Genomic DNA, 22,988 nt, shown 5'->3' with positions numbered 1-22,988 from the left:
TATCTGAGTTCCTGTGATCACAGGTCCTGGTGGGACAAGGTTCTACTAAGGAGACAAGGACAACAGGGCAGTGAAGATGACCCAGCCAAGAGGTGACCGTGTCAAAGCCCACGAAGTACTGAGCATGATCAGGGCACAGGCCCCATGCAAGCTCAGCTACTCCATGGCCTTCTCCTGTTCTGCCTGCAAAAGACTCAACACAGCAAACACAGGATTCTGGAAGGTTATTAAGAGTTCATTTATTGCCTCTCTGAAATTTTCAGAATTTTCCTTTCTTTTAATTGACCCATCAACCACACTTCATAGCAAGATTTTGAAAAAACAAATTAATATCCAGATTGTCATTTCCAGCAGGGAAGTGAGACATTGCCGCTCAAAGCAACAGGAAGTTACAACAGGGATGGGGACTTCACAGCCCTGTCTCTGCTGGATCAGAAACATGGATCAGGGAATGGACACAGGTCAGTGTGCGGAGGGGGTCCTGGTAGGGAGGTGGGGCTAGTCTCCCCATGTCCTCATATTATGCTGACAGGAACGCAGATACATCCAGACACCAGTTGCAGAAAGAGAAGTCAGGGGTTCTTGAAGTTGCCAAGTCGGGGGGAGGGGGTGAATAAATCTTATATCCTTCAGTCCCACACAAGGCAGCTAGCCATCTCAAGCTACGAAAGAAAGTAATCATGAACAAGTTTGGGTCAGTCACCGTTAAGTGTTGACATACTGAATAGTCCACCACATGCTCAAAATGTCCAAATACAAAGAATGCCCATAGCCAAGTTGTGTCCCCTCTGCCCCAACCCCTCTCCCATGTCAGGCCCCCAGGATCTCACCTTTAGAAGCCAAGAGAGACACATCAGAACCCTGGGAACTGTTGCTGCCTGGAGAAGCCAAAAACAGGATCTGGTCAGAGCCCACAGGAGGTGGTGAGACTAAAGGAGGTGGGGTGGGACTCCCCACAGGATCCCGTCTACACTATCCCAGGGGTCTCAGGGATCACACCCCTCCATACTTACTTCTATCCTGAGCATAGTTCCCTCCTTTTCCACCTGTGGGAAGAAAACATCCTTTGAGAGATTAGAAGGAGGCAGAACCATAAGGCTCTAGAAGAGTTGGCCATTTCTTTGACCTCTGAACTGTGACTACAGACCCAGTGCAGGATCAGGAAACAAGAATAGAAGAGATGTGCAGGGACTGGACCCATCACCTTCCTAGAGCTCTGTCCTCAGCAGGGACCTTCCCCTGTGGGAATCAGGTCCCCATCACCAGAATTAAGGTGAAAAAATCTGTCTTCATGTTCACGTGTGCTTTACAAAAGAATAAGTGTTAGCACACAACACAGACTGGGTATGTGCAGCGTGTGGATGGTGCTTCACAGTAGAGGCAGAAGGCAGGCAAACTCCTATCTGCGGTTTGAAACTTGCAGTGGTACAAGAAAATTCAGGCCTCACCCCTATTTCTACCTGAGCTCTTCTTCCTCCAGATGACAGCTCCAGCCACCACAGCTACAACGACCACAAGGAATACCAGGCCAGCAATGATTCCCATGATGATGGCAGGGGACTGAGAACGGGACTCTGGAAAGGGAGGGGAAAGTGAGAGGCCGTGACCCTGCTGCTGTGCCCACAAGGACCCCTGCTTTGCCGAGAAGGGGCTACATCTTTGCCTCCCCGACTTACCCCATCTCAGGGTGAGAGGCTTGAGCAGCCCCTCATGCTGCACATGGCACGTGTATCTCTGCTCCTCTCCAGAGGGCACCACTATGGCTGCCCACTTCTGGAAGGTTCCGTCCCCTGCAGGCCTGGTTTCCACAAGCTCCATGTCCTGGGTCTGGTCCTCTCCGTCCCGCTGCCAGGTCAGGGTGATCTCCGCAGGATAGAAGCCCAGGGCCCAGCATCTCAGCGTGGCCTCACGGTCAGAGATGGTGTGGTGGGTTATGTGTGCTTCAGGGGGGTCTGAGGGAATAAGTCAGAAAATTCAGGAACTTCCCATCACCTCCCATGGGCTACCTGAGCAGTGCTCATGTGACCATCCTGAAAATGGTCAAGACAAGTGAAATAGGGGAGGGAGTGCAAAACCAGCCTGGAACAGGTATCTGGCATAATCTCTTATTCCTTGGAAAGTTCTAGAAGTAGGGTGAGGAAGCCCAGAGTAGAAGGCTCCAGGTGTCTGAGAATAGGGATTTCTAGTTCTGACTTGAGTGGAGGCCAACAAACTCAGAAAAGCTAGAATGAGACCTCCAAAATCATTGGGTATGGCGCAGAGAACAAGACTTGAGAGAAAAAGTTCCTGGTGGTTTTCAAGGTCAATTCCAGGATCAAAGAAAGCTTCCGATCAGTCAGGAATTATCTCTCCTTCTAAAAAAAAAAAAATCTATCCCTAGAATGAATGGATCCTTTTAACTGTCTCTGAAAGAAGGGCTCCTCTGAGGAAGTACCACCACCCAAAAAAAAAAAAAAAAAACCAAACCCACCGCCGTCGAGTGGATTCCAACTCACAGCGACCCTACAGGGTTGGTCTCTGGTATAGGATCTGGAAATATGGTGTAACTCCTCACTCTCCACTCCCAGAGAAGGGGGTGGTATTTTGGCGTCTATTCCATTTTCCTTTTGAAAGTCCACAAGGGTGGACACAGTCCCAACTCAAAGTGAGTTTGGGAGGCGCCACAGCCCCTCGTACCTGCGCGCTGCAGAGACTCCTTCCCCTTCTCCAGGTATCTGCGGAGCGACTCCACACACAAGCCCTCCAAGTAGGCTTTATCATCCTCGGCCACCCCGGCCTCTTCCCACTTGCGCTGGGTGATCTGAGCGGCCGTGTCCGCCGCCGTCCAGGAGCTCAGGTCCTCGTTCAGGGCGATGTAGTCGGCGCCGTCGTAGGCGTGCTGATTGTACCCGCGGAGGAGGCACCCGTCGGGCCCCACTTCACAGCCGTACATCACCTGGATGGTGTGAGACCCTGACCCAGTCCCCGCCGTCAGCCCCGCCCCCGTCAGCCCCGCCCCCACCACCCCAGGCGGGCCGCCATTGGTCGGAGCCCAAACGGTTCTAAACTGAAAACGAAACCGGGTTGAATCTCTGCGGCTCTTCCCGGGCGGGTCCCGCGGCCTCGGGGTGAGGTTCGGACCCGGGGACTCGGGGCGACGCGGCCGTGGGGACGAGGGGACCCGTGACCTGCGACCCGGGCCCGGCGTCACTCACTCACCGGCGTCGCTCTGGTTGTAGTAGCCGCGCAGGGTCCGCAGGTTCACTCGGTAGTTCTGTGCGTCGCCCTTGACGCTCCGTGTCTCCTGGTCCCAATACTCCGGTCCCTCCCGCTCCATCCACGGCGCCCGCGGCTCCATCCTCGGGTTCGCGGCGTCGCTGTCGAACCGCACGAACTGCGTGTCGTCCACGTAGCCGACGGTGATGAAGCGGGGCTCCCCGCGGCCGGGCCGGGACACAGCGGTGTCGAAATACCGCAGGGAGTGGGAGCCTGGGGGCGGGGAGCGGCTGAGACCACCGACCCCTCCCTCCCCGCGCGGGCCCGGGTCCGGGGTCGATCGGGGCGGGGAGGGGAGAAGGGGTGAGGGGTGAGGGGCTCGTGGACGGAGAAGGGGCGGCGGGAGGAGCAGGGCCGGGGTGTAGGGCCGGGGTGGGGGCTCTGGGCGGTGGCGGCTTCCCCGAGGGTCCTGCGTCCCCGCCGAGCGGTCCCCTCGCTCCTCCCTCCGCAGAGGCCGTTTCCCCCCCGACCCCGCACTCACCCGCCCGGGTCTGGGTCAGGGCCAGGGCCCCCGAGAGCAGCAGGAGGAGGGCCCGGGGCGCCATGACCCGGGTACTGGGGTTCTAGGGAGAATCTGCGTCTGGGCCGCCCCGAACCGACCTTACAACCCGGAACCGCGGTGACGGTGATTGGCTGCTCCAGAAATCGGAGACCCAACTGTAGTGACAACTGGGGTGACGTCATGTGTGTCCAGGCAGAAGGAGCTGACACAGGTTGTGAGAAGGAGAAGCGAAACTCTGGGGAGACGGGGAATCCCCAACACTAGGCCACCCCACCCCTGACACCGCCATCGGACCTGAGTGCCTGCCCGGGCCCTGGGACTTTGCCCTGATCCGTCTCCTGCACCGACCCTTCTTTGCTGCACTGTCTCCTTGAGTCCTGGACCAAGACCTGCTTAAGTCAGAGGTTTTTGTTAATTTCAGAATCTCTGTGTTGTTCTTTTTTTTTTTTTTTTTTCTGTGTTGTTCATAGAGGAAACCCTTGTGGCATAGTGGTTAAGTGTTACAGCTGCTAACCAAGACTTTGGCAGTTCACGTCCATCAGGTGCTCCTTGGAGACTCTATTGGGCAGTTCAATTCTGTCCTACAGGGTCGCTATGAGTCCGAATCGACTGGAAGGCAGTGGGTGGGTTTATGTTGTTCTTGTTTTGTGCCCTGGAGTGGATTCATAGCGGCCCTACATGACAGAGTGGAACTGCCCCTTGGGTTTCCTAGGCTGTAATATCTGAAGGAGCAGATCACCGGGTCTTTTCTTCTGTGAAGCAGCTGGTGGCTTTGACCACCAACCTTTGGTAGCAGACAAGAGCTTAACTATTAAGGTACTAGGGCTCCTTAGAACTTCTATTACTTTTACAAATTAATGAGGGACTGAAAGGTTTTGTTTATGTGGGTTATAGCTACCCATCTTAAGCATATGAGAAAATGAAACAATTCAAATTTTAAATTAATTTAAAATAATATTAATAACCCATTAAACATTAACAGAGATAGTATGTTTTCATGCAAAATAAATATTTTCCAGAATAAAACAATGTAGTGAGAAGAGTGGATCATTTTACGTCTTTGCACATCTCTTTCTCATCTGTGTCAGTAGAAGACTTCGGGATTTTCGTATCTGTTTCTGCATTCAGTCTGTTAGTTTGGTTGAGGTGGATACAAAAAAATTCAGTGTCACACAGATATGAACTTGGAAAAGGGAGGAGTATTTTTAATAGCATTTCCAAGTAATTGTGTGTTCACCTCTGATACTTCACTAAAACTACCGAAGCAGTAGTTTCTTAAAGGTTAGTTGCGATCGGAAACCTTATTATTGAATATTTTGTATTCTGTTCATTAAAACCCACAGGGCCATCTTGCACATTGGATGAATCTTGCACTAATGCATGATTTTTTGAAGTGATGCATTAGGTCACTGAGTGTGCAGCTCTTCCAGGGTTGACACATTTCATTACAAAATGTCAAAAAGTCACATTTGTTAGTATTACCACTGATCCCAGCAGAAAAATTTCTAAAGTTTAGAAAGCTGTCAAACTTGCGGTGGGTACAAGTTTTCTAATATTCTCATCTCTTGAGAGGTTCCATTTTATCATTGAGGACAATACTATCAGTTGGCTCTCTTAAAATGACAGGCTAGCTAATTATTAGTTTCCAAGAAAGTGTCCAATATCCAAGATAGTTTCTCATTCCTTCTTTCAAGTGAAAATGATATTCCATTAAAAAAAAAAAAAAGAAAAAGCTAGTTCAGATCACAAATTATTTTCCTTGAGCCAAACATCATACTTTGGAATGTAGAAGCGCTTTATATATACTTCCCACTTCATCACATAGGATATGAAGATGTGCACTGGAGGATGGTGATTTAATAAGGTTAATATCTTTTAATGCTTCAATCAGTACATCTTTAAGTGAAGCTGGTTTTGCTCTTGTTATCTTCCTGCAAGTAGATGAAGGTGAAGAATACAATTACTACTGAAGTTTGATGACACAGTCTTGAGCCTTGCTAAGTTCACAGCTGATTTTCCTTAGTGCAAGTATCAACACAGTGAGGAAGACTAAAAATTTCTTAGTACAGCAAGTCCCCAGGTTAAGAATGTCAGATTTATGGACAACTGGTACTTAAGAGGAAACCCTGGTGGCGTAGTGGTTAAGAGCTACGGCTGTTAACTAAAAGGTTGCCAGTTCGAATTCACCAGGAGCTCCTTGGAAACCCTATGGGGCAGGTCTACTCTGCCCATAGGGTCGCTAAGAGTCGGAATTGACTCAACAGCAAAGGGTTTAGGTTTGGTTTTTGGTTGGTACTTAAGAATGGACTGCTGTAAAGCCTACCTGAGTTACATACAATGGTTCATAATAAGGAATGCCTGCACTACTTTTTGACCTTTGTGTTTAAGATGTTTTAGTGTATTTACAAGTGTTTCTTAAGTGTTTTATATGCATAGAAAGGTAAAATGTATACTGTATACTAAGACAAATATTTGACTAACTGACTGTCAATAGAAACCATATGCACCTGTTCTGACTTACCTACAAATTAGACTTAAAGACACATTTAGGAAAAGATCTCATTTGTAACCTGGGGATTGCCTGTAATGTTATAACAATTGTTTTGACTTCATGGATCTTGTGAAAGGCTCTCAGTGACTCTAAGATTTCCACAGATCAGTTTGAGAACTGCTGTTCTGAGTAAACCAGGGAGTCCACTAAATGGCCACAGCCTCTTTGCCTCCTCTTCACCTCCCAGGATCCCTCTCCCTGAGCTAGACTGTCTCCCAAAGCTTAGCTTAGGTCTCTTCCCATGGGTTCTTCTAGAAAAGAACTTACCCCCTGAAAATTTAATGACAGAGAATGTGCTCATTCAGAAAACTGAGGTGGAGGGAATGATGTTTCCTCTTTGTAACTGGGAACATTTGTGCCTGAAGACACCAGATAGAGATTCACTCATGATGTGCTTTGGTTATGTCACACACCAGCTTAATGTATATCCATATCCCCGACAGTTGGAAGTCTGATGCAATGCAATCTGTGGGAGAGATAATAAGGGCCCCTCATTATAAATGAATCTAAGGCACCTGACTTGAGGGCCGTAAACCATCAAGAACAGTGCTGTCAATAGAACTTTCTGTGATGAAAAAAAAGGTATTGTATATCTGTGCTGTCCAACACAGTAGCCACTAGCCAGGGGTGGCTACTGAATGCTTGAAATGTGGCTACTGCAACTGAGCACTTGACCTTTCATTTTATTAATTTAAATAGCCACAACTGGATAGTACTACTGTATTTGACAGTACATATCTAGGGTGTTCTGAGTTTTCAATCTCTCCCCCAAAATAATACTGCGTGATTTATAGATTGAAGTGTATTAAAATGACCTTTAGTTAAAAGCCATGGATTTTTCTACATGGGTCTCAGACATATCCTTAAAATACAGAGTGCCCACAAAATTTTAATTAATAGGTATTTAATAACTGGAGTCTATAGACATTATCCAGAACATGACTTATCACCTTAAGGCCTCAAGCATTCACAAATGTTCATTCCTAGTGCCAATCCTCGTCTAAATATTGGGATTCATGGTGTGATTGTTTTCTTTAAGCTGGTGAACTCAAGAAGGCAAACAAGTCTTCACTTAGCCCAAGAGAATATATTTATTGAATATCACATATATCAAATACCCTGTAGGCCCTGTAGATGTATTTTGTAAATTATGAAACATGAACTTAAAACCTTAGAATTCCACTACCTTATAATTCTTTACCTATTTCTCTCTACTTCTCTCAAATTCAAATGTTTTCTCTGTTTCCCTTCACCCTCAGACCCCTTTTCCTCATTGTTTCTACCTAGATGAAAATGTACATGAAATATTACAATTGTGGAGTGAAAAAAAAAATTCTCTAAGCATGAAACAAAGTTGAAAAACTCAAGAAAAATTAAAAACTTCTCTATGGCAAACACAAACTCGCAAATATACAAATATAAGCCCATAATCAAACTCAAAGACACATAAACAATTTGACAAACAAAAGGGTAACATGCCAGTGCCTTTCAGCCAAAGACCACCAAAGACTACAGGAACGTACCTGTAGTTGAACAAGTTGTGTTTATTACATGTTTTGGCAAGAGAGAATGCACACCACAGGGAACCATAGGGCATCTTCATATGGAGTTGGCTTTACTTTGGTGATTTTAGCCATTGCCATCAAGTCAACTGGGGAGGGAGAAGGAATCAGAGTTGCCTCTAGATTGGGTACTGTCAGGAAGCTGGGGCAATTCCATGATTGGGGATCTCAATAAATCTTATCTCTAGGGAAGGCAGGCTAGAGTGAGGATGAAGCTATAATTGGTAACAACATTAAAAATTATGAAGTGGTCTGGTTTTGTCTCAATTTAGAATGGTCTCAGAGTGATGTTGTCTGATGTTGGTGTCTTATGAGATGATTTATGTCCAACAGGAGAATAACATGGCCTAGCTTTGAGTGCCAGGCCAGCTTCTAACAACCTGGAGTGTAGGTGTGAGTGGCAGATCACTTCCTGGATGGCCAGGCAGCTTTTTTTTTTTTTTTTCTTCTCTCTTTTCTTCAGTTCAGTATTTTATCATTTAACAGACCCAATTATGATCAAACCTTACTAGAAAGCAGTTTAGAAAAGAAGAAATGCAAATGTCAAACAAATATATCAGTAATAAATCAATGCGAGCAAAAATAAAAATGTGGAATAAGAAATAGGAATAAAAATTTAACTTGGAAAAGATAAAAATAAACAGTAAAAGTATTTGCTAGGCTGTAGGTAAAACATGGAAACCCTGGTGGTGTAGTGGTTAAGGGCTACAGCTGCTAACCCAAGGGTTGGCAGTTTGAATACTCCAGGTGCTCCTTGGAAACTCTCTCTGTCCTATAGGGTCGCTGTGAGTCGGAATCAACTTGACGGCACTGGGTTTTTGTTTTTTTTTTTTTGGTAGGTAAAACAAACTGCCATAGAGGTGGATTGGATGAAAAACTTGTACAAAATTTCTAAAGGACAATTTTGCAAAATGTCTCAACAATTTAAATGTGTTTACATATTGAAACAAAGATTTCTCTTTCAGGGATTTATCCTAAGAAAATAACCACACATTGTTATGGACTGAATTGTGTCTCCCCAAAAAAATATATGTTGTAAATTCCTGACCCCTGTATCTGTGGTTATAATCCTATTCGAGAAAGGTTTTCTTTGTCATGTTAATAAGACAGGATTAGTATAGGGTGTGTTTTAAATCAATCTCTTTTGAAATGCAAGAGCGATTAAATAAGCAAGCAACAGAGCAGAAGTGGGAGGAGACACCAAGCCACAGGAAGATTGCCCAGGAGCAGAAGGTCCAAGAGACAAGGATCTTCCTCCAGAGCTGTCAGAGGAAGCATTCCCCCAAAGCTGGCACCTTGAATTCAGACTTCTAGCCCCCTAAACTGTGAGAAAATAAATTTCTGTTGGTTAAAGCCACTCATTAATGGTATTTCTGTTATAGCAGCACTAGGTAACTAAGACAGAATTTGGTACCGAGAAGTGGGGTGCTGCTCTAACAGATACCTAAAATGTGAAGCACTTTTAGATTTGGGTAATGGGTACAGATGAAAGAGTTTTAAGGTGCCTAATAGAAAACACCTAGATTGCCTTGAAGAGACTTGGTAGAATTATGGACTCCAAAGGCAATCTGATGAGGGCTCAGAAGGAAGTGAGGAGACCTATAGTCAAGTCTTAGAGAATATGTATGGTGCCAGCAACAGAATGTTGCTAGAAATGTGGATGTTAAATGTGCTTTTGGTGAGACTTTAAAAGAAAATGATGAACATGTGAGTAGACGACGGAAGAAGGGTGATGCTTTTTATGCAGTGGTAAAGAACTTATCTGAATTATGTTCAAATGTTTGATGGAAGTTAGAACCTGTAAGTGAAGAATGTGGATATTAGCTGAGGAGATTTCTAAGCAAGATCGTAAAGGAGCCGTGTGGTTTCTCTTTGCCACTTACAGTAAAATGCAAGAGGAAAGAGATGGACTTAAAAATGAACTATGCAGAATGAACAAAAATTCTGTTGTACAAACTAAGGACATGTGGTCTAGAATTTTCATCAAGGACTTAGCTACACAACCTTTTGTTAAAGAGATTAGGCCTATGATTGATGGATCTAACCAATTACCAGAGCAGAAAACCCATTAGCTTAGACTGAAGAGGACAGAGAAAGAACGATAGGAAAGATAACGTCTGCCTGTTGGAATTCCTCAGGCAGCAAACAGGCCAAAGGAGCTACATCTGTTGTCCTCCGAGACAAAAAAAAGACAATCTGTGGAGCAGTACTGTTGGAAGGAACATCGGAAGCAGGGCTGCATAGGTTTCAAAGGGTGGAGTCATGCTGTCCTAGGTTTAAAAGAGATCTTCACCAAATCGGTTCCATAGTAGGGGGCTGTTGTTCAAGAGTGCCATGGGGATGGGGCTGGCTGTCCAAAGCTGAGGGAGCAGGACTGCCATGACCAAGGGAAAGAGGAATGGAGGCTGCTGGGGCCCAGGGTATGGAGTTGACACTCAGATGGACTAGGAGCATAGGGCCACCCAAAGCCAAGAGAGTAGAGCGGCCATCTCAGTTTGCCTACAAAGTGGAGCTGAAGCCCAGGGCCAAGGGCCCTCCACTCAGAATCCGGAGGGCAGGGCCATTACCCAGATGGTCCCAAAGAACAGAGGATTGTTTTCAAGTCTTGAGAGGTAACGTAAATTGTTCTGCTGGGTTTTGGAATTGCTTGGTACCTTTTATCCCTTCTTTCCCTCTAATTTCTCCCATTTGTAGTGGAAATGTCTACCTTGTACCTGCTCCACCATTATACCTCGGAAACAGATAACTTGTATTCTAGATTTCAGAGGTTTGCACATGAAGAGAAATTTTGCCCCAGGATGGAATATGCCTGAAGTCTCACCCATATTTGATTTAGATGATTCAGACGTGAGATTTGAAGTTGATTTAAGACTTTGGGGATGACGTGATGGGGTGAATGTATTTTGCATGTGGGAAGGACATGAATTTGGGGGCCAGTGGGTGGAATGTTATGGATTGAATTGTGTCCCCCCAAAATAAGCGTTATAAATCCTAACCCCTATATCTGTGGTCATAATCCTATTTGGGAATGGAATTTCTTTGTTATGTTAATAAGGCAGGACTACTGTAGGGTGTGTCTTAAATCAGTCTTTTCTGAGATATAAAAGAGATTAAAAAAGCAAGTGAGAGAAGCAGAGATGGGGGAAGAGAGATGCCAAGCCACATGAAGATTGCCCAGGAGCAGAAGCTTAGAAGAGACAAAGACCTTTCTCCAGAGCTGACAGAGGGAGAAGGCATTCCCCTAGAGCTGATACCCTGAATTTTGACTTCTAGTCTCCTAAACTGTGAGCAAATAAATTTCTCTTTGTTAAAGCCACCTACTTGTGGTATTTCTATCAAAGGCAGTAGATAACTAAGAGAAACATGTTCTCAAAGTTATATGTATTAGGATGGTCCTCGAATCGTAGTTTATAAAAGCAAAAGAATAAAAACAACCTAAATGTTATAAACAATATAGTGATGACAGCTATGAATAGTGGAACACTTAATAAAAAAAAAATTTTTTTTTTTTAATGTGTGTCAGGCAATAACACCATGTATTTTACAAAGACTGTCAAATCGATCCTCTATGTAAAAGTCATACGGTAGCCTATATGTCATTCCTTTTTATGAATAGGGAGAGGGAAACTCGGAGTGCTTAAGGAGGTGTGGGGCTGAGGTTGAACCCAGGGCATTTTCTCTCAAAGGCCTTGTTGACTCATCTTCCATCGATTCCCTGTCCCCCAGGTAGGCGTGAAGAGTCTGCATCCCATGCAAGTGGACTGTCTCAAGGTCTCAGAATATTCTATGACTGAGGACTCCTAGGCTCAGAGCTCAGAAGGACATCAAGGGGCAGTGTGACTAACTGCCCAAATCACACTAAAGTCCATCTGGAGTATATTTCAAGGCTTTTGGTGAGTTAGGAAATCTGATACATACTGGAGATACAGAGAAAACTAAAAGGGGGACCCTCAAGGTATGAAGCTTGCAAGTATGAAGAAGATGGGTGTTTATTTAAAAAAATTACAAAGATAAATGTAAAATCACTCCTGAGCTAAGTGCTGAGAGGGAAAAGTTCATGATATCTTGAAAGCAGATAACAAGGAGACCTAATAGGTCCACTACTGCTATTACCAGTAATATCTAAATGATGTAAGAAAAGATATGACATTTATGAAATAGTAATGCTTTATATACAATCAGAAAACAAGAGCTCTTGAAAATTAAAAACAGGATCATAGAAATGAAAAAATCAATAGATGAATCAGAAGATAAAAGTTATACTTCCCACAAAGTAGTACAAGATGCAAAATTGATGGCAAAGAAGAGAGAAAAACTACAAAAATTTTATACTATAAATCAAGGCATTCCAACAACCTGATAATATAAGTTTCAAAAAGAACTGAGAGCAGGAAATTATTAAAAATAATGCACATAAGTGTCTTAAAATTTACAGATGAAAATTTACACTTTAAATGGCCTCAACTAAGTTCTTACTATATTAAATGAAAATAGATCCACACCAAGACACATCACAATGAAATTTCCGAAAGAGGATGGAAAAGAAGAGATGCTGAAAACATCAGGAAGGAACAAAAAGCAGCATCTCTGGAAGCTGGAAGACGTTGAAACAATGCCTTCCAGATTGGAAGGAGAAGTATTTCCAACACAGAATTCTATAGGAAGCCAAATGTAAGTGGTAGAATAGCCTAAAGACGTTTTCAGATATTTAGGGATTCACTATTTTACGTGCCGTGTTCCCTTCCTCGAGATAGTAATAGACAAGTGGGAAGGAAAAAAGGTGGAGAAAACCAAAAAGGGTAAACACCTGGGGAGGCAAAAGGCGTGCTCTGGTCTTGCGCCATCAGCCCTGTGGCCACACGGGGGCGCCCCGCTCTATCCTCTCGAATTCTGAGCGAGCTGCTCAGGAGGGGTTTGCGCAGTAAGGCTGGCCTAGATAGCTGATCCAGAGTCTGGGCATCATTGTGGGGATGAAGATCCCTCTGAACAACTCTGGACTCCACAGGGGTAGGCTCCGGGGTGGAGGAGGTATTGGAGGAGAGGAGAGCTCAGGAGCCATGTGCCATCTCTGAGGTTTCCATCTCTTCTCACTGTTACTGCTCTGTCCAACCCCTGGATGGCAACACCTGGGAAAAATGAAAGGTAGGTAACTTTTTCTTGTACTCCCTATTCCTTTTATGAGCACTATCTTTTGCGTCTGTCAATTTGTCTTACTGTGGGGCTTGCTTGTTGCTATGATGCTGGAAACTATGGCACCGGTATTGAAATTACCAGCAGGGTCCCCCGTGGTGAACAGGTTTCAGCTGAGCTTCCAGACTAAGACACACTAGGACGAAGGACCTGGCAGTTTACCTCTGAGAAGAACTCACCAGTGAAAACCTTATGAATCGCCGTGAAATGTTGTCTGATACAGTGCTGGAAGGTGAGCCCCTCAGGTTGGAAGGCACTCAAAATACATGGTGGCTGCAACAAGGGGCTCAAGCATAACAACAATCATGAGGATGGCAGAGGACTGGGCAGTGTTTGTTCTGTTGTACAGACTGTGGCTATGGGTTAAAATCTACTCTACGGCACCTAACAACAACAACATCTTTTAAAATAAATTTTAAAATAGTTTTAGGCTTATGTACTGATATCTTACATTACTGCTACAGTACATTTGTCACAGTGAATGAAGCAATGTTGATACATCATAATTGACAAATCTAGACTTTATTCGCAGCTCTGGTGGCACAGTGGTTAAAATGCTCGGTTGCTAACCACAACCGAAAAGGCTACAGTTCCAACCCACCAGCTGGTCTGAGGGAGAAAGATGTGGCAGTCTGCTTCCATAAAGATTTACAGCCCTGGCGACCTACAGGGCAGTTCTACTCTGTCCTATAGCGTCGCTCTTTGTTGGAATTGACTCCACCGCAGTGAGTTTGGTTTTTTGGTACTTTATTCAGATTTCATTTGTTTGCCCTATGTCTTCTCTTTATTCCAGGATACCATATTACATTTAGTTGTCATGTCCCACAGGCTCGTGTTGGCTATTACCGTTTCTTAGAATTTCCCTGTTTTGATGACCTTTAATAATTTCAAGGAGCACTGGTCAGGTATATTGTAGGCTGTTTCTCCATTTCAGTTCTGCTGATGTTTTTCTCAGGTTAGATGGGGGCTAGGAGTTTTTGGGAAGAAGAACACAGAGATATCATATCTCAACAACTTATCAATTGTGTATAATATCAACTTATCAGTGATGAGGTTAATCTTGATAACCTGACTAAAATACTGTTTTCCTGGCTAAGATAGTAACTCCCAGGTGTCTTCACTGTGAAGTTACTTTTTTTACTTCTACTCTCTGGAAGTAAGTCACCTTGTGAAACTCACACTTAAGGGGTAGGGAGTTATGCTTCACTTCCTTGAAGGCATAATAAAAAAATAGATACAGAAATTGTTTGGAATTTTTCTGTATAGGCTTATCTATTCTCCCCCCCCCCGTTTGTTTTTTAATTCATTTATGTATATTTTGCTGAAGATCATTTAAAAGGGATCGCAGCAGTACATTGACAGAGAACTGCCAGAAATTCAAGCTGGATTCAGAAGTGGGTATGGAATGAGGGATACCATTGCTGATGTCAGATGGATCTTGGCTAAAAGCAGAGAATACCAGAGAGATGTTTCCTTCTGTTTTACCGACCACGCAAAGGAATTTGACCATGTGGATCATAACAAATTGTGGGTAACATTGTGAATAATGGGAATTCCAGAACACTTAATTGTCCTCACGAAGAACCTATACATAGACCAAAAAGCAGCCATTCAAAGAGAGCAGGGGTTTACTGCATTGTTTAAAATCAGCAAAGGTGTGTGTCAGGGTTTGTATCCTTTCACCATACTTATTAAACCTGTATACTGAGCAAATAATCTGAGAAACTGGACTATATGAAGAAGAAGGTGGCATCAGGATTGGAGGAAGACTCATTAACGATCTTCGATATGCAGATGATACAACCGTGCTTGCAGAAAGTGAAGAGAACTCGAAGCACTTACTGATGAGGATTCAAGACTACACCTTTCAGTATGGATTACACCTCAACAGAGAAAACAGAAATCCTCACAACAGAGCCAATATGCAACATCATGATAAACGGAGAAAATACTGAAGTTCTCAAGGATTTCATTTTCCTTGGATCCACAATCAACGGCCATGGAAGCAGCAGTCAAGATATCAAACAACGTATTACATTGGGTAATCTGCTGCAATAGCCTCTTTAATGTGCTGAAAAGCAAAATGTCACTTTGAGGACTAAGCTAAACCTGACAAGAGCCATGGTATTTTCAATCACCTCATATGCATGCAAAAGCTGGACAATGAAAAAGAAGATCAGAAGCACAGGGCCCAGAAAGAGGGCCTTTGTTGCTAGGGTCTGAATTTCAGGTCTAAGGGCAGCATCATCAAGTTGTAAATAAGTTCCTCCTTTCACACTGCATGTAAAGATAGATAAGCTTGAACATCTTCTATCTACTGATATACAGACACATGCATTGTCTGTATAAATTCATATAAAAATTTTTATTGTGCAGTAGATGAAAGTTTGCAGGGCAGATTAGTTTCCCATTTGATAGTTTGTACATAAAGTTTTCCATGACTTTGGTTTCATTCCCCATAATATGTCAGCACTTTCCCCATTTCCATCCTAGATTCCCCATTCCCTTTTGTACTGTTTTTCTAACCATTCCTGCCTTCTCATCTTTGCTTTTGGGGAAATGTTGCCCTTTTGATTTTGTATAATTGATTTTTCTAAGGAGCACGTTCCTCTCAGGTGTTATTGTTTATTTTACGGTCCTGTGCATGGTTTGGCTGAAAGGTAGTCTCCTGGAATGGCTTCAGTTCCAGTTCAGAAAGGTGTCTTAGGGCTATAGCCTCCGGTGTTCCTTCAGTCTCTATCAGACCAGTAAGTCTGTTTTTTTTGTGAATGTGATTTTTTGTTCTACAATTTTTCTCCCGCTCTGTCTGGGACACCCTCTTGTGATCCCGGGCAGAGCGGTCAGTAGCGGCAGCCCGGCATCATCTAATTCTTCTGGTCTCAGGGTCCTGTAGGCTGTGGTTCCTGTGGTCTATTAGTCCTTTGGACTAATTTCTCCCTTGAATCTTTGGTTTTCTTCACTCTCCTTTGCTCTGGACAGCAGTAAGAGACCCCAGATGCTACTCACCAAAGTAGAATGCAAAACTTTTGTCTTTATGAACTATGTTGTGCCAATTGATATAGATGTCCCCTGAGCCTATGGTCCTTTGAGCCTAGGAACTTCGTCCTATCAGGTGTTTGGTTATGTCTAAGACGTTGCCCTGACTGTGGCCCTTGTGTGCTCTATTGTCTATATTAATGTATAAGAATTTCCTACAGTTATGTAGAAATATCCACCACCAAACCTATCTGCAGGTGGGCGTGTTCCTTTACACCCTCCCACATCTCTTGGCATACCTATCTACCTATGTATCTACTGGTAAATTAGTGTTTTGTTAATACTATTTTTGCAGGATTGTCTATGCTATAATAATAATTACTGTTGTTGACCTTTGTTTTTGCGTTCCTCTCATGCCTTGGCCATATTTACTGACTTCCCCTATATTATGTATTTCCTTACCCCTCACCATTTTTAACACGAGTCTTCTATTTAGTAGCTTTCCTTCCTTCCCCTCCCATCCCTGGCAACCATAAAAACATTTTTTTTTCCTGTGTGTAAACCTTCTCTTGCTTCTTCATAATAGTGGTCTCATACAATACTTGTCCTTTTGTGATTGACTTATTTCACTCAGCATAATGTCCTCCAAATTCATCCATGTTGTGGGATGTTTTGTAGATTCATTATTATTCTTTATCATTATCACTTTACAGATTGATGTCTCTGGTTCCCTGTTTTCAGTCTTTTACCTTTGTTTTGTTTTTGAGAATTCTTTATTTGAGTTGGTACCTGGCTGATGCTATCCTGTCTCTTAATCTCAGGTTGTTGTCTGATGTTGGTTCTCTTTCTGAAGGACTCCCTTTAATATTTCTTGTGAGTTTTGTCTGGTTTTTACAAATTCCCTTAATTTCTGTTTATCTGGAAATGTTCTAATTTCACCATCATATTTGAGACACAATTTTGCTGGATATATAATTCTTGGTTGGCAATTTTTTCTTTCGAGGTTTTATGTATGTCATCCCATTGCCTTCTTGCCTGTGTGGTTTCTACTGAGTATTCCCTTCCCTTTGTGTGTGACTTCATATTTCCTGAGTTGCTCTCAGGTTTCTTTCTTTGTCTTTGGTTTTGGAACGCTCGATATGATATGTCTTGGTGACTTTCTTTTGAGGTCTATTCCGTATCCTTCTTGGATGGATATATTCTCATCTTTCATATTTCTGCCAGAAAATCTTTGACAAGTCTCTCTGTGTTTTCTGTTGCCTCCTTCTGTTCTGAAAATGTGATCATGCACAAATTTTTTCTCTTGATAGTGTCCCTCATAATTCTTAGACTCTCTTCATTTTTCTTCATTCTTTTTTTCTAATTTTTCCTCAAAGAATTTGGTGTCAAGGGATTTCTCTTCAAATTCACTGATTCCATCTTCCACTGTTTCAATTCTGATCCTATATCCTTCTATTGAGCAGTCTATTTCTGAAATTTTCTTGTTCATCTTTTGGATTTCAGGCTGTTATTTTTGTATGGTTTGTAATTTCCTATTTATTGTGTCATTTTTTTCTCACATTGTTTTCCTGAATCCCTCTATAGCTTTTTTTTTCCTGTATTTTCCTTGATTTTGTCTATATTTTCCTTGGTTTTCTCTTTCTTAATCTCCTGAAAAGCCCTGTATATTAGTCTTTCAATTTCCTTATCAGATAGTTCCATTGACATTTCTTCCTCCAGTAGGTTTTCTTATTCTTTATTTTGACCACTTGCTGGAGCCACATTGCTTTGCTTCTTCATGTGATTTGAAATTGTTGTCTCCAAACCACCAAGAAATTATTATATATATGCTTTTTACTGTATGTTTCTTTGCTGCCTACTGAATTTTTTTGGGGGAGGGGTTTTCTTTTGATATATCTGAGTAGGCTGGGTGTATGTGCTACTTTGGTCACTAATTTGGCCACATTGAAGTTCTTACTTTGTGTCTCCAGGTGGGTAGGGCAGCGACTGGGTGTATGAGTGTGAATCTCTGTTCACTAGTCTTGTGGTGCTGCTGAGGATGTAGCTGGTGTTTCTGGTGAGGTCATGTATCAGTCCAGCTGGTCACCTTACCCTGAGTGCAATGGGCATTCTTCTTGGTCACTGGGTTGGGTGTTGTGTGTCTGCTCTGCTGATTGCTGGGTGGTTGGTGCAAGGGTGCCTGGGTTGTCAGTCACCAGGTGGGTGGTGTGGAAATACTCACCAACAGCCCCGTTTGGGCAGGGGTGTGTAGGGGTATTCTAAGTGGGCACAAGCCTCCAGTTGCAGTGGGGAGCAATATGGAGGGCAAGGCAGGGGGATATCACCTGTCCATAGGTGCCTGGTTGAAGGGCATGTCCCTGTCTACTAGAGCACATTGTTGGGGAAGTTGTGCATCCGGTCCAGGTGGCTACAAGGAGTAGGAGAAACTGTTGGTCCTTAGGTTCCTGGTGCAGGTGGCTGGAGGGAGAAGGAGGCATCATTGGTCCTCAGGTCTCCAGCACAGGAGGCAGGAGGGAGTGGAGGCACCAACCACCCTCAGGCCACTGGTACAGAGAGAGTAGGAGACACTGCCAGTCTTCCGGCCCCTGGTTCAGGTGGCTGGAAGGAGTGGGAGGCACTACAGGGCCCCAGCACTGGAGGCTGGAGAGAATGGGAGGCAGTGCTAGCCCTTGAGCCCTTAGGACCCTGTCACAGGCAGCTGGAGGGAATAGAAAGTGCTGAGGTCTGTGTGCTCCCTGAGCAAGTGGTTGAGTGAAGTGGAAGGCCACTCCAGACTGAGGGTTACTGGCTGAGAGGGTGGGGCAGTGGTGGGGTCCCCAGAGCATGATCACATTCAGGGAGGAGGGATGGGTGAGGAAGGACTGGGGGCCCCACAAGCCCGCAGGCTTCTGGTACAGCGGGCAAGGGTGGGAGCAGTGGGTTGGGTGTGTGCACTTAACTTTGCAGGGCAGGGAGCACTCCTACCTGGCTCTGGATGTGAATGCAGAGTCACTCCTGCTTGGCTGCACCAGGTGATGGGGCTTTCAGTGGGGAATGTTGCTTGCTTTATCCCAATATGGCTGTGCCATGCACGTTCCGCTAGCAGAGCATTGGTGATCTGTAATTCTCCATGCCACCTGTTTTTGTGCTGTCTCTCCTTCTAAATGGTGCTCAGTCTGATGATTCAGCCTTGTCTTTGGTGCTCAGGGTCCCAAAGTTGTCATCTATATCCAATTCACTTGTTTTCTCAGGTCTTTGTTGTAAGAGGGAATTTATGAAGTATCTGACTACTTCACCATCTTGGACTGCCTCCCTAAATTCATTTTGGTGTTAAATATTTTGTACCTTACCCCGCCCAGCTATAGGCAACCTTACTGACATAATACTTCCAGACAATGCTGCAAGAATCTCTTCTACCTACAGTCAGCTGGAACCTCTGTGTACTCTGACCCTCCATAAAAATGTTCCCCTTTAGCCATGTGCTATGGGTTGAATTGTGTCTCCTAAAAATATGTGTTGTAACTAACCCCTTTGCCTCTGGATATAATCCCATTTGGATATAGAGTTTTCTTTGTTATGTTGATGATGCCATATCAGTTTAGTGTTTGTTTTAAGCCAATCACTTTTGATATATATAAGAGCAGAAAAGGCACAGAGAAGCAAGGACAAATGAGGGGAAGATAGATGACACAAGAAGATCACCAAGGAACTGAGGAATAGAACTGAGAGAGACAAGGATTTTCCCCCAGAGCAGACAAGGAGAATTTTTCCCTAAAACCAGTGTCCTGAATTCAAACTTCTAGCCTCCTAAAAAAAAAATTTTCCTAGACTGTAAGAAAATAAACTTCTGTTTGTTAAAGCCACCCACTTGAGGTATTTTTGTTATAACAGTACTAAGAATCAAAGACATCATGTGTTTTAGTTATCTAGTGCTGCTATAACAGAAATACCACAAGTGGATGGCTTTAACAAACAGAAATTTATTCTCTCACGGACTAGTAAGGTAGAAGCCTGAATTCAGCATATCAGCTCCAGGCGAAGTCTTTCTTTCTCTGTCGGCCCTGGACGAAGGTCCTTGTCTTCATTCTTTCTCTGGTCACTGAGATTCTCAGTGCAGGGACCCAGGGTCTAAAGAATGCACTCCGTTCCTGGCCCTAATTTCTTGGTGGTGTGAGGTCCCCATCCTCTGTACTCAATTCTCTCTTTTGAATCTCAAAAGACATTGGCTCAAGATACAAAGTAATCCTGTAATTTGAGTCCTGCCTCATTAACATAACTGCCTCTAATCCTGTCTCACAGAGGTTAGGATTTACAGCATACAGGATACATCACAGAAAAAAAAAGGTGAGGATTTACTACACACAGGATACATCACATCAGATTACAAAATGGTGAACAACCACACAATACTGGAAATCATGGCCTAGCCAAGTTGCCACACATTGTTGGGGGATACAATTCAACATATAACACCAGGCTAATCGTATTAAGCTCTCTTTATATCCTCAGGCATAGATTTACTTTTATTCTAATGACATGGAGCTTTGACAAACTAATGTCTTTGCCTAGGTGACATGGGAGCAATACAGGGTTCATGCTAAATGTCCTCGTGGAGCTCTTCTCCACTTCATCACTACAACCAAGCTTGCCCACACTCTCTAACAAAACACAACATATTTGCCCATCCTGAGGGGTGTCATTGCCATTTGGATACAGAATGTGACTTTGAATCAAGACTCAATGAACCCCTTGGTGCCTCCCTGGGATATTTTTTCTCTGTGGAAACCAATTGAAATAAATATGCATTCTGCTGCTGTGAATGTAATGTTCTATGTATATCAATTAGGTCAAGTTGTGTCATAGACTCTATATCTTCTACATGCTTATTGAATTTTAGTCTGCTTGTTGTAAGAGTTACTGAACGAAGTTTGTCAAAATCTCCAACTATGGTTGTGGATTTGCCTATATGTTTATGTATTTTAAGGCTTCATTATCAGTGCATACAAATTTGAAACGGTCAAATCCTCCTGTTGAGTTAACAGGTGTTATCGTTACGAAATGCCATAATGCTTCTTGCCTTCAGTCTGCTTTTTCAGGCACTAATATAGCCACTCCAACTTTCTTTTGGATAGCTTTTCATGTTATTTTTTAAAATTCTTCTTCTTTTAACTCATTGTGTCTCAGTATTTAAAGTGCATGTCCTTGCAACTAATGTCACAAAACAATGTGTATAAATTTTTGAATGAGCAAAGAACTTGAGTTGTAACATTCACCTAAAGCACAATAAAGAAAACAGAAAGAAATTTGTAAAAAACTCAGTATCTGTGAAGCACAATGAAGCAAAGTACAATAGAACGAAAAAAATGTTTGTCTTCTAAACAGCTTGGACATGAGTTTTTTGTTCATCTAATCAAACAATCTGTTGTTAAACTGGCATTTTTATTCTACTCACTCCCTTTTTAATTACACAGAGTAAAATTCACTCTTCACGTTGTTCAATTCTACAGGTTTTCAGAAAAACCTAGAATGGTGTGTCTAACGCTACAGTTGTGATGTAGAACAGTTCCATCTCCCCTAAAATTCCATCATACTGTAACCTGGCAACAAATTTGTTGGAGTGTAATTTTTCATAATATTCTGTTATGATCCTTTTTATCTCAGTTGGTTCTGTTGTAATGTCACCCATCTCATTTCTTATTTTGGTTATTTGCATCTTCTCATTCCTTCCTTTTGTCAATTTGGCCAGTGGTTTGTCAATTTCATTGATCCTCTCATACAACTAACTTCTAGTCTTGGCGATTCTATTGTTTTCTTTCATTTATTTCTGCTCTAATCTTTATTATTTCATTGTTATGGTGACCGTAGGCATCTTTTGCTGCTCTTTCTCTATTTTCTTGAGTTGTGGGGTTAATCTATTGATTTTGGCCCTTTCTTTTTCGTCGTGTTCGTTTATTGCCATAAATTGACCTCTGGGCACTGTTTTTGCTGTGCCCCAAAGGTTTTGGTATGTTGTATGTTCATTCTCCTTTGATTCTAGGAATTCTAGCTTATGTTTTTATTTCTTGTATTACCTAGGGGTTTTTAAGCAAGACGTTATTCATTTTCCATGGATTTGATTTTTTTCCTTTGCTCTTCCTGTTATTCATTTTTAGTTTCATACCATTGTGATTAGAAAAGATGCTTTGCATCATTCCTATATTTTTTAATTCATTGAGGCTAGCTTTGTGGCCTAAAATATGGTCTGTTCTAGAAAATGATCCATGAGTGTTGGAGAAGAATATGTAATGAGTTGGGTGGAGTGTTCTGTATATGTCCAGGAAGTCAGGTAGTTGATTCTGTTGTTTAGATCTTCTGTACCTTTGTTTAGTTTCTTTTGAGTTGATCTGTCCATCGTCAAATGTGGTGTGTTAAAGTCTTCTACTATTATTGCAGGACTGTCTATTTCTCTTTTCCTTACTGTTGGTTTGCTTTATGTATTTTGGAGCTCTGTCATTGGGTGCTATGAGTTGGAATTGACTCGTCGGCACCAGGTTTGGTGGGTTTTTTGGGTCATTGGGTGCATAAATATTTATTCTGGTTGTGTCCTCTTGGTGGGTGGTCTCTTTAATCATTATATAATGCCCTTCCTTGCATCTTATAATGGACTTTTATTTGTAGTCTATTTTACAAGAGATTAGTATTGCCGCTGCTACTTTTTTTTTGGTTACTGTTTGCTCGATATATATTTTTTCCATCCTTTTAGTTTTATCCTATTTTTGTGTTTGTGTCTAAGATGTGTATGTTGTATGCAACATATTGATGGGTCCTGTTTTTTTTTATCCATTCTGCCACTGTCTGTCTTTTGACTGGTGCATTTAAGCCATTTACATTCAGTGTGAGTATCAGTAGGTACGAATTTACTGCTGTCATTTTGTTATGCTTTTTTGTGGTGTTGACAGTTTCTTTGTTCTGTTTAGTTTTCTGTGCTGAGTTC

At 42.9% G+C, this 22,988-nt stretch overlaps 1 protein-coding gene and 1 long non-coding RNA gene across 4 annotated transcripts in view; one reads left to right on the top strand and one right to left on the bottom strand.

Annotated features, from left to right (window-relative positions):
• Positions 1 to 214: 214 nt before the first annotated feature.
• Positions 215 to 3,873, bottom strand: LOC126073968 (popy Class I histocompatibility antigen, A-1 alpha chain-like). 3 transcript variants are annotated; one of them, XM_049881337.1, is made up of 8 exons: positions 3,737 to 3,872; positions 3,199 to 3,468; positions 2,677 to 2,952; positions 1,677 to 1,952; positions 1,449 to 1,574; positions 1,014 to 1,046; positions 831 to 878; positions 215 to 662 (listed from the first exon to the last, which is right to left on the bottom strand). In XM_049881337.1, exons 1-8 carry the CDS (start codon positions 3,798 to 3,800, stop codon positions 658 to 660), a joined length of 1,098 nt encoding a protein of 365 aa, XP_049737294.1. In that variant the 5' UTR covers positions 3,801 to 3,872; the 3' UTR covers positions 215 to 657. The 3 variants fall into 3 exon arrangements, with proteins under 3 accessions (XP_049737294.1, XP_049737355.1, XP_049737389.1); XM_049881398.1 differs by having other exon boundaries at positions 1,461 to 1,574; XM_049881432.1 differs by lacking the exons at positions 215 to 662; positions 831 to 878; positions 1,014 to 1,046 and adding an exon at positions 1,234 to 1,304 and having other exon boundaries at positions 1,461 to 1,574; positions 3,737 to 3,873.
• Positions 1,711 to 22,988, top strand: part of LOC126078246 (uncharacterized) — a 562,403-nt gene continuing 541,125 nt past the window's right edge. Inside the window, exon 1 of the long non-coding RNA XR_007518010.1 lies at positions 1,711 to 1,780. This is a non-coding gene — a long non-coding RNA (uncharacterized LOC126078246). The remainder of the gene's footprint in view (positions 1,781 to 22,988) is intronic.

The sequence above is a fragment of the Elephas maximus genome, chromosome 1, assembly GCF_024166365.1.
Source record: "Elephas maximus indicus isolate mEleMax1 chromosome 1, mEleMax1 primary haplotype, whole genome shotgun sequence".
In the NCBI taxonomy this organism is placed as follows: Eukaryota; Metazoa; Chordata; class Mammalia; order Proboscidea; family Elephantidae; genus Elephas; species Elephas maximus.
Note: the sequence above shows the minus strand (reverse complement) of the source record. Positions and strands in the feature narration are given on the sequence as shown.

What these genes read in the sequence shown, in the direction of transcription:
- LOC126073968 (XM_049881337.1), bottom strand. Translation starts at nt 3,800, where the DNA reads ATGGCGCCCCGGGCCCTCCTCCTGCTGCTCTCGGGGGCCCTGGCCCTG. An exon ending in CTACAACCAGAGCGACGCCG is followed by an intron (nt 2,953 to 3,198) that starts GTGAGTGAGTGA and finishes GGACTGGGTCAG; the next exon opens with GGTCTCACACCATCCAGGTG. An exon ending in GCCTCTCACCCTGAGATGGG is followed by an intron (nt 1,575 to 1,676) that starts GTAAGTCGGGGA and finishes CTCCCTTTCCAG; the next exon opens with AGTCCCGTTCTCAGTCCCCT.